The sequence below is a fragment of the Panthera pardus genome, unplaced genomic scaffold (assembly GCF_024362965.1).
Source record: "Panthera pardus isolate Hobbes unplaced genomic scaffold, ASM2436296v1 HiC_scaffold_4, whole genome shotgun sequence".
In the NCBI taxonomy this organism is placed as follows: domain Eukaryota; kingdom Metazoa; phylum Chordata; class Mammalia; order Carnivora; family Felidae; genus Panthera; species Panthera pardus.
The window spans coordinates 17,088,310-17,098,970 of NW_026526969.1; the positions used below are offsets into that span (position 1 = coordinate 17,088,310).

General features: G+C 68.3%; 1 protein-coding gene across 1 annotated transcript; it reads left to right on the forward strand.

Annotated features, from left to right (window-relative positions):
• The first annotated feature begins 7,898 nt into the window (after positions 1 to 7,898).
• On the forward strand, positions 7,899 to 10,552 carry PRR35 (proline rich 35). Its single transcript, XM_053893920.1, has 2 exons — positions 7,899 to 9,400; positions 9,680 to 10,552. Exons 1-2 carry the CDS (start codon positions 8,310 to 8,312, stop codon positions 10,311 to 10,313), a joined length of 1,725 nt encoding a protein of 574 aa, XP_053749895.1. The 5' UTR covers positions 7,899 to 8,309; the 3' UTR covers positions 10,314 to 10,552.
• Positions 10,553 to 10,661: the final 109 nt, after the last annotated feature.

Below are 10,661 nucleotides of genomic sequence, written 5' to 3' on the forward strand. Positions count from 1 at the left end.
AATGTGAAAGCAATTAAAGCCACCAGCAGTGTTCGCTCCGGGCGGGCCTCGGGCAGCGGGGCAGCTGCCACAACACATCTCACGGGCGCCCTGCTCCACCGCGGCTGCGCCGGCCACGCTGGGCCTCGTCCTGCAGGGCGGGGGCCCAGGCGCGTCCACCTTGAGTTGGCACGGGGCTGGCCCTGCCACCCCTGGGGTGTCCCAGCATCCTGGGCCACGTCCCTCCCTGGGACAACCCAGGAAGCAAGACGTGAGGACAGCGGGCTCCTGACATCCTTGGGTCCCGCCAGGCCGCAGTCTCCACACGAGGCTGGAGTGGGGGGGGGGGGGGGGGGGGGCTGCTGTGTGCCCACCCCCTCCCCTAGAGCCCCGGTGTGCACGGGAGGAGGCTCTAGCAGGGAGGGGATGGTAGAAAGAGGGGCCACGTGGCCCCAGCCTGAAAGGGCACACGGTGTCTGGGAAGGAGTTGGGGGACCCCGTAGTCCAGACCCTTAGTTTTGATTCAGGAGCTCACGGGAGGTGCTGGAAGGGGGTCGAGGTGGGCGCTTGGCCAGGATCAGGGGGCTCCTGGGGTGTGGACTTAGCCACCAAGCCCTTGGCCGTGGCTGGCCTCACCTGGACCCCAGGGCCACCAAAATGGGGATCGGGCACAAGGCCAGAGGCCGTCCCCCTTCTGTTGGGTCCCGGCTCCCCACCTCAGCCCACTGCCTCCTGTGTCTCCCACCCTCTGGCCGCTGAAGCTGCTGGTCCCGGGCCCTCCTCCCCATCTCTGCCTGCCAGGTTGGCCTTGGGCCTCCCACAGCCCTCTCTCCTGGCCTCCCGGCCAGGCCACCTCACTGCCCACACGGCCACGGCGGCCTTCTCCAGGCGGGCGGTGGTGTGTTCTCACTTGTGAAGCGTCCCTGTCAGAAGCACTTAGTGTACAAATTAGCCGCAGCCTCCCGCCTCCCTCTGCACGGCTGTGGGCGCCGGGCTGACAGGGCCGAGGCTCCGGGCGCTCTCCCGCCTGCCCCGGGCGCCCACACAGCCCGCGTGCACCCCTGGCCGCCCGCCCACGACTGAGCAGGAGGGCTGTTCCTTGCCAACCAGCCAGGGGTCCTCCCGGGGCCCCCGACCCTGACCTGGCCAGGGAGAGGGGTGGGGGGACCACACCAGGGCAGGGCATTCAGCAAGATCCCGGGGGTCCCGAGCTCAAGGCCCAGCACTTGGACCTACCCCAGAGTTGCAGGCCCAGTGTTGAGAGCCTTGGGGGGGGGACCTAGAGCCGGCACAGAGGCTCGGCAGCCCCCACCTGCCCCTCCTGTTGGCTGGCCTGCCACTCAGGCAGGGAAAATCATGTGTGACAGGCCCAGGAAGGCCGGGCCCGGGGGGCCGCGGAGCGACGCACACAGCTCCTCTTCCAACATATGGCTGCTGTCGGCCCCAGGCGCTGCTCGGCCAATGCCGGCTTGGGAGCGGGTGGGGGCTCCGGAGGCCCGAACCTCTCATCCCACCCGTCTGGCCACACTGCTCCCTCAGAGATCGGAAAGGCCCCTGCCTTAGCTCACATGCCTCCCGTGACAGGGAGCTCACTCCTGCTGGACCTCTTCCCTGTGCCTCCAGGGAGTGTCCAGGAGCCACCCTCCCCCTTCCCGGCAGCCCGAGGCACACAGCCACCCCATGCCCTGCCCCCGGGGGACCAAGGATCTAACATGTCTGGGGACTGATCTGGGGGTGGGGGCGGGCGTGGGGGTTTCCAGGAGAGGTAGCCCGCAGCTAGGGACACAGGCAGGCTGGGGCTGCCGCCGGACCGTCCTCCACAGGCCCGGGGGAGCTGGAGCCAGAGGGCCTCTCCTGGGGACCCTGGGGCCAGAAGTTTCCTGGCTGGGCCAACTCCCTCAGGGTGGGCCCGCTCTGCTCCCCAATTCCTGGTCCCATTCCAGTGGCCCCCTCATGGACTCTCCAAGAATTCCCCAGGCCTGGCACATGTCCCCTGTGGGCCACACTCTGCCCAGCCCTTGTTAAGCCTGCATTGGGGACCCCCAGACCCACTCACAGCCCTGCCCACGTCGCATCCCTGGCTCTGCTGCTCCCCTCACAACCCCGCCGTGAGCCTCCTGTGGCTCCCCAGTGCTTTTCGGGTCAGCAGCCACAGGCTAGCATCCGGGGCCTTCAGGTGTGACGCTGCCCCTTTTGGCCAAGCCCTGGGCCCACCCCTTTTAGCCAGGAGTCCCCGAGTTTCACCTCCAACGGGTGAGAAGGAAGAAGTACCAAGGATGATCCATGTTCTGGGATCAAGGGGCTCCTGCATGGTGCCACCCCTCTCAGGGACTCGGAGCCCCTGCCTGGGGGCTCCAGCCCCTAGATCTGTGTTCCCAGCACAGGTTGGCCCGGCCCCTATACCTGTCCCGGGGAGGGCTGTGTGCCGACACTGAGAGAGTCAGACAGGCCCGCCGTGGGCACTGCTCCACTGCCCCCTGCCTGGCCTGGCCCCGCTGTCCGTCCTGACTACTCGCCCCCCGCATGGATGTACCAGCATTAATAGAGGTGACAGGCGGACAGCCGTGGGCCAGCCAGGCAGAGGAGGTTAATGGCCAAGATGAGGCTCTGGCAGGGATCAGATGGAGGGGTTGTGGGTCCCCAATGCACCCCACGCCAGCCCCAGCTGAGGACGAGGCTGCTCCCCAGGCCCCCACTGGTGCCAGAAGCACCCAGAGACCAAGCCTCCTGTCACCCGCTCTGCAAATGAAGGGAACACGACAGGTGTCTCAGAGCTCAGGGCCACATGGATGACCAAGCCCCAAAGCCACAGGGGTCCCTGTCACTGCCTCAGGGGGCAGGAGCTATCTCTGCAGGCCCAAGCTCTTCGCAGCACGCGTGGGGCGGGTCCCAGTGGGAGGTTTATGACCCACCCTCACTCCCCACTCCTGAGTGGAAAGTGTGACAAGCCACGGGCACAAGGTGTGCCAGCGACAAGGGAGCAGACGTGCCCCAGCGAGAACACCTTGGGCAGAGGGCACGGGGGTGCAAGGGGCTGGCATCAACGTCCCTGCCTTGCCTGGCCGCAGGTGCTAGGGAAGGTCATATGTGCACCCGATGGGCCGGCTTGACTCACACTCCCATGCAGAGGTATTGGGTTGCAGCCACAGCTGGTCTCTAGGGACCACCCCTCTGCAGACCCCTCCCGGAAGCTCAGAAGTGCACAGGAATCATGCCCCTTAGGGCTGGGTTCCTCTGGAGGTGCCCCCACCCCTCCTCTTACTTCAGCTTCTGGAGAAGCCCGTCCATAGCGGTGGCCTCCACGGCCGGTCCCCAGGCATATCTTCCTGGGGCTCCTTGGTCACCTGGGTGTCACTGGGTGCCCTCTCTGCATGCCGGAACGAGGGCTTCCCGATCCACGTCCTTCCTTCCCCAACCAGCCCATCCCCTGTGCTGGCGGCTGTAGCCTCTCCCAGACCCTCAGAGGGGTCAGCCAGTGAGGTGTGGGGAAGCACAGAACTGTCCCGGGAACAAGTGGCCAAGGCCTGGGACACCCCCCCACCACGCTGTCTCTGGGCGATCTGTGCCCCTGGCTCCCTTGGGGCCGTGCCTGTGCCTGTGATGAGGGGCCCAGGCCTGGCTGAGCACATCCAGGGGTCTGAGCACAGAAGGAACAGGCCTCCTGGCCTCCTCTCTCCACAGGGCTGCTGGCGTGACGGCCGCTCAAGCTGTCTCCCGGCCTAGGGCTGCCTGCACGGTCAGCTGGTCAGCTGGGCCAGGCCAGGCAGGCAGAGAGGAGAAGGCTGGCGTGCCGTGCCGCCCAGCCCCCAGCCCTGCCCCTTGGACTCGGTGAGAAGTGGGTCCCCTCAGGTGGTGCCAGGGAAGGTGACAATAGGGCAGAAGGGAGCCAGACCGCAGGACCCTATTTCCTACAGATGCCTGTCGTAGTTACCAGAGCCCCAGGAGACCCGCGCCACCCTCCTGCATAGACAGGGAAACTGAGGTCAGGCTCCCAGGGTTCTGACTCTGGATCCAGTGCTCTCCTCTGTCTGTTATCCCTCAAGTGGGGATAACACTCGGAGGCCCCTAGAGGACACTCCTTCCTTCCCCAAGGTGCTCCTGCCCCCCAAATTTAGCAGGGGATACCCCAGGAAACCTATACCTGCTTCTGTGCCCCCACGGCGCTGGCCTGGAGCCTCACTCCCGCTCTGGCTGCGGACCCCATCCTGAACGTGAAACGACACGGTCACACGTGTCCCCCAAACACAGGTGAGACTCCCTGAGAGAGACACAGTCCGGCCCTGCCCCAGCGAGTCTGCGTTCGCATCTGGAATGGGACCCGCCAGTCAGGTGAATTTCTACGAGGATTTGGCTGAGAAGTGGGACCCCTGACCGTTACGTTTTGGCAGCTTGGGGAGCAACGTGGACTTTGGCATACTTTGGGAGCCGGGAGGGAAACAGGTCTGGCCGAGAGGACACTGGGGGCAGGGGTCTTAGGGTGGCTCCTGGATACCCAAGTCTTTCCCCCGCCCCCACTCTCACCCCAGGTCCTCCCGGGAGGGATGGCCAGCGAGGACCAGTCCTGCAAACGCACAGGCAGGCCTGGGCACCCGTCAGCGTCGTGAGGAGTGATGTTTACAGAAAAGGGGAAGCAAGCCCACGGTGGCCGTCCCTTCCTGAGCCCGTAGCCATCAGGGGGCAGGGCAGGGGTTTACAGGGTGCAGACCCGTTCAGCCTCCTGCTCAGAGGAGAGGAAACATCTCTGGAGTCAAGGCTTGGCCAGGGACAGCTGGCGGGGAAGGGAGGGTTGCCACACTGTCTGCTGCCCGGCTCCGGGCTCCAGCGCTCTCAGGGCTCAGCTCCCCCTCGGGGCCGGTCTGGGCTCCCATCCCATCCCCGGCCGGGCTGCAGCCCTCCCCAGGCTGGCTCCTGGCTCCCCCTGTCCCAGGGCTCAGCCTCCGGGCTTTGGCTCAGGAGGGCGGCTGTCAGGGGCCAGAGCCCTGCCCTGACGGATGAGTGCTGACGGCGCCTCTCCCCGCGCCCTCGGCCGCTGACACCCCGTCACGCCGCTGCGGGGACCCCGGGAGACCTGGCCGCCTCTGCGCACCCCCGCAGCAGCCCGCAGGCGACGGGGGCGGGGACGGTGCCAGGAGCCCCTCATTCGGCCGCACACCTGCGCCCGCACCGCCGGCTCCTCCACGCCGCTCCCCGTCCCTGCCGGTGTCACCGGCCACCGCTCGACCCAGGAGTGGCCGGCGCCGCGGAGCGAGGTGAGTGCGGCCAGCGGGAGACGCGGGCGGGGGCACCTGGGGCGGCCCCGGGGACGCCGCTCCCCCGCGCTGGCGCGTCCCCTCCCGCGTGAGCCCGGGTCGGAGGTCGCGGCGCCCCCCGAGCCCGGCGCCGTAGCGCACGCGCGCCAGTCCCGCCGCCAACTTCGGAGGGTGCGAGTCGGCGTCGGGGGGCCGCGCGCGGTCGGCGGCGGAGGCTTCGGGGGGCTCGCTGCCGAGTGAGTGACTGCGGACCGCGCGGGGGCCTCAGTTTCCCCTGCGGGAGTCGGTGTGACTGCCCAGAGGGCCTGAGCCGGGGGCGCGGGCGGGGCTGGGGCCGGAAGTTTCCGCCGCGTCCCCGGGGGACGCAGCCTTCGCGGGGCGCGCAGGTAGGGCGGGCGCGGGCGGCGGCGAGTCCCGAGAAGTTTGGGGGCCGCGCGGGGCCGGTTGGGCGCCAAGGGCGCGGGGGCGCGGGACGCCGGGAGTGTCCAGGCGCGGGGGTGGGGGTGGGGGGGTGGGTGGAGGAGGCGGCCCCAGTCCCCATGTCCCTCATTTCCGCGCGGCGGACCCCTGGGCGCAGCAGCCCCATCCCTGCAGGAGGGCGCCCTCCCTCCGGGGAGGGCAAGGGGGAGAGAGTCGGGGTGTCGACCTCAGCCAGGGAGGAGGCTGGCCACCGCCTCCCTACCAAGCCCTGTGGGGTGCTCCCCAAGTGTCGGGTGGGGATGGGTGGACTATATTCCCCCCGGTGGCTGGTGGTGGCTCCCGGCGCTGGGTGCCCCCTCTCCCACCCCGGGGTGGGGCCTCCCACTACTACCCTGCCACCAGTTGTCTCCAGCACGGGGAAAGGTTAGCCGGCTCAGGGGTCCGGGCCAGCACACTGGGGGTGTGGGCCACCGAGGAGCCCAGAGCACGCACCCAGTCACGGGTTGGGACACGTGTGCAAATGAATGTGTTTTTGGGTGTGTGTGGGTGCATGCTACTGTCCGGGGGTGTCTTCTGCTCATGCACAAGCATGCGGGGGGTGGGGTGCGGCCAGGGTCCCCTCCGGGGTCCCCGTGGGGTCAGTAGCTGCCAAGACAGATCCTGGACAAGTCCCCCACCCCCAGGGGACGGATCTGAAGAGGGAGCACGGGAGGAGCCGCACCTCCGGAGTCCAGGGGCCTGGCGGGGAGGTGGGATGGGTGTCGGCACCAGGCGGCACAGCTGTGTGGCTCCCAGGGCTGGGTGATCGATGGCCGCGGCACAGCCGCCTCTGTCTCCCAAGCACATGTGCCCATTTGTCATCTGTGTCTCGGGGAGGGTTCGGAGGACAGGGATGGGCCCACCTCTGCACCCACCACCAAGTCCACGAGGGTCTGCTGCTCCTCGGGGAGCCCAGCTCCCTCCTCCCACCCTCTCACTTCTCTCAGAGCCCCTCCCCTCCAAGATGTGGCCGTGCAGACCACCCAGGCTCAGTCCGCCTGCCTCACCCTCCACACCCTGCTGGTTGCCATGCTGACCCCCCTCTGAAGGGCTCCTTCGGGTGGGCTGCCCTCTCCGCCCCTCTGGCCGTCCCCACACCGGGGGTGCCCACCCTCTGTTTGGGGACAGCGGACGTGACTGCCTGCCGTGTGCAGAGCCTGAAGGCTGGTGAGGAGGATGGCCTGTTCCCAGTGGCTGCCCGGCTGCCCCAGCCCTGCCCCACTCAACCCACCGGCCATCCCTGAACCCCGGGGGAAAGGGCGAGTGTATGTGTGTCCACACCTGTCAGAGTGTCCGTGACCGTGGGTGTCCTCAGATGTGTGTGCATGTGTGTGTGTGTGTGTGTGTGTGTGCGCACAATTGCCTGAGTGTGTCCAAGGGTCTACTCACACCCCGGCTCTGCTGTGAGTGCTTTCATGTGCACAGCCACTGTGCCCACTCTGAGTGGTGTGTGAGCTCCACAGTGTGTGTGTGTGCGTGTGTGTGTGTGTGTGTGTGTGTGGGCAGTGGGCGAGCTCCCAGGCCCCGTGCATTTTGGCGGCCGACTGACTCCGTTCCCAGTCGGCCCAGCCGTGCAGAGGCTGTGCCTCCGGGCGCCGGGTAAGGGCTCGTCTGGAGCCTGGTAACGCTTGTGTGCACGCACCCGAAGCCGGTGTGCACACACTCACCGTGTGCCCCACGCAGGCGCGCACTGGGGCGGTGGATGGCCCAGGTGGCGGCCCAGATGGAGTGTGGAGCGGCTTCCGAGCGAGTGTGTGGGGCGTGGGGAGAGGAGGGTCTTGGCTGAGCTTGGCCGCTGCAGGCTCGGCCGCTGACCTGCCTGAAGCCACCCAGATGGAGCCAGGCTGAGCAGGTGGCTGGGCCGGGGGGCCATGCTGTGACGTCCACGCCCCCCAGCCTGGCCCGGCCCCACATGAGGCCGACCCCCTCAGAGACCCGCGTTGCGCACCCGGCACCCTGCCGGAGCGGAACACGCGTACGTGGGCTCAGTGGTGGCGAGACTCTCGGAGCCTTCTGCCGGGGTCTCTCACCCAGGCAGCTTTCGTCTCCGGCTTCCCAGCGCGGCAGAGGCCTCCGGAGGGGAGTGAAGAGGGCTGGTGTCCCAGGAACGGGCCTCCTCACGCCTGGCTTCTGGTCACTCACCAGATGCCCAGCGGGTAGACGGGTAGACGGAGACCCAGGCGGGGGCGGACAGAATCATCCCCGAAACGGGCCTGCTGGAGGCTGACGGGCGTGGCGGGGGGTGGCGTGGAGACGAGAGCTGGGCCCACGGATGGGATGAGACACAGGAGGCTTAGTTAACCTCAGATTTCCCATAAACAGCAGGGGTTCTTAGCGTACGTTCCAAGTATCGGCTAGAACATACTTCCGCTACAAAAGTGTTTGCCGTTTACCCGGATTTAACTGGTGTCTTGTGTTTTTATCTGCCGCATCTGGTGCCCCTAGACGTGTGCGTGAAGCAGAACGGGAGGATGAGGGGGGCGGGCCAGGGAGGCAGGGCTGCAGGGCACAGGTGGGCAGAGGGGGGCGCGGAGCCGTCAGGGGCCGGCGCTGACCTCGGCCCCCCTCCCCCGTGCACAGGTGGCCATGGGCCCGGGCCCCGCCCACTAGCAGGCCACCGTCATGTCCCGAGAGGCAGGCTCGTGCCGCCTGGGCCCCGGGGCGCGGGCGCGGGCCCGCAAGCCCAAGAAGCCGCACTACATCCCGCGGCCCTGGGGCAAGCCCTACAACTACAAGTGCTTCCAGTGCCCCTTCACCTGCCTGGAGAAGTCGCACCTCTACAACCACATGAAGTACAGCCTCTGCAAGGACTCGCTCTCGCTGCTGCTCGACTCCCCGGACTGGGCGTGCCGTCGCCCCCCGGCCGCGCCCCGGCCCCGCGCGCCCACCCCCGACCGCCCCTCGGGCCCCACAGACGCGGGCGGCCAGCCCCGAGGAGGAGGAGGAGGAGGAGTGCGGCCCCCCGACGCTCCCCCTGCGCCCGACCCGGCCTCCCCAGTCCTCTCCCTGCGCCGCCACGTCGGGGGCCCTAAGCTGGGGGCGGAGGGGTCCCCTGCGGCCCGGGATGCTCCGAAGGGTGTGGGCCTCGGCGGGCTCCTGGCTGAGTCCTGGAAGCCGGGGCCGGGCGGGGGTCCCGGGGGCCTGGCCGTGGTGGACGCGGCTGCAGCGGGCCCTGAGAGCGGGGTCCCCTGCTACCCCCCACCCGCCCCCAGTGAGTTCCCCGAGGCCCAGAGCCTCCATGTGTCCCTGCTGGGTGTCAACTGCCCTCTCGGGCCGGGTCTCTTCTCCTACCTGGGACCCTCCTTGGCCGCTGCGGCCCACATGCCCTTTCTGGCCTCGGCCAGCCCCCTGCTGCCGCCGGCTTCCACTTTCCCTTCCCCACAAGCCCCCGAGCGCCCTGCCCTGGTCCCCCGCCTATACTACCCCCTGCTCCTGGAGCATACCCTGGGGCTGCCAGCAGGCAAGGCTGCCCCTGCCAAGCCCCCAGCAGCCCCAAAGGGGCCCCCTGGGGCTCTGGCCCCGGGGCTGCTGAAAGTGCCGGTGCCTGGGCTGGGCAGGCCCTGGCCCCGAGGAGGAGCCCCTAGGGACTCAGGGCCGGAGGGGGAGCTGGAGCCGGCTGCCCAGAGTGACCCCAAGAGGAGGCTGCCCCTGGGAAGCAGTCTGGAGCCCCTGAGGGCCCCCTGTAGCGTGGTGAAGTTTGGTTCCCAGAGCAGGTAGGTGTCAGGGGCCCCTGGCCATGGGGGTTGGGAGCGGTGGGAGGCGAGCTGGCCAGGATGGCTGGGCCCCCTTCTGAGCTTAGCTGCCAGGAATGTGGGCTTCAGGCGACAGAGGGGAAACCAAGGCCACAGAGCCAGCCTCTCTATCCTTCAGGGGTCTCAAGGCCCTCAGCCAGGCTGAAAGGGGTTGGGGGGGGGACCCAGGGGGAGTGTGGGGCAGGGACTGGGCACACTGAGGGGCACAGTGCAGCCTCTTGACTGGCTTCTACCCCCTAGCTTGCAGACTGGCCCCTCCGCGATGCTCTGGCCTGAGGACAAGGAGCCCAGCAACCCTGAGCCCCCAGGCCCCATGGCCCTCCTGCCCCAGCAGCCCCTGGACCTAGTGCCGGGTGGCCCCGGGCACGTGGGTGAGGACCTCACCCGGGCCCTGGGTGACTATGCCAGGGTGGAGCAGCGCCTGGGGCAGTTGGCGCCTGCCGGGGGCCTGGCCCCTCCGCCTCTGCGGGAGCAGCTGGGCAAGATTCGCCAGGAGCTGCTCACCATCCACCAGGCCCTGGAGCGGGCTGTTCGGCCGCCGGACGCACCCCTCGACCTCTCTGTGAAACGGGTGCCCACCAAGGGGCTCAAGGGGCCTGTGGGGCCCTGGGGGCAGCGGGAGCTGGGCCCCACGCTCGCCCAGGGGGCCCCGGAGCCACCCAGCATGCTGGGCCCTGCACCAGCTGAGCCTTTCTCTGGCCATACTACCAAGTGCGAGGCTGACTCCAGTGTCCCACCTCCGGGCCTCCCCCTTCAGGCCCCGGAGGACCCTGTCATTCCTGGTAGCAGTTGGGGTACCCGAGGTGGGCCTGTGGGCTCCTGGCCCCCTGAGGCTGTCCCTAGCATTCAGAGCCCCCCTGGTGCTGAGGTCTGACCACAGCTTCTGTGTTAGCTCTGCTCTTAACAGACAGGCACTCCTCTCCAACCCCGTGTCCGCTGCCTGGCCCCCCACCTGCCCCAGCCCCAGAGGCGTGGCCTAGAGCCTGTCCAGCATGCCTGTGGACTGACCTGCCATGGCTGTCGCCTGTCTATGAGGCCATGAGGGACAGTGGAGGGTCATAGCTACGTACTGATCACAATCGTGGACGTTAAAATAGAAACCATCTTCACACACCCTGTCTGGGCCTCCTTCTTCCCCTGCCTCACCAGCATCACCACTGGGACACTCTCTGACATGGAAATGTCCCCGGCCTCGGCTTCTGAGGTGGCCAGTGTCCTGGGC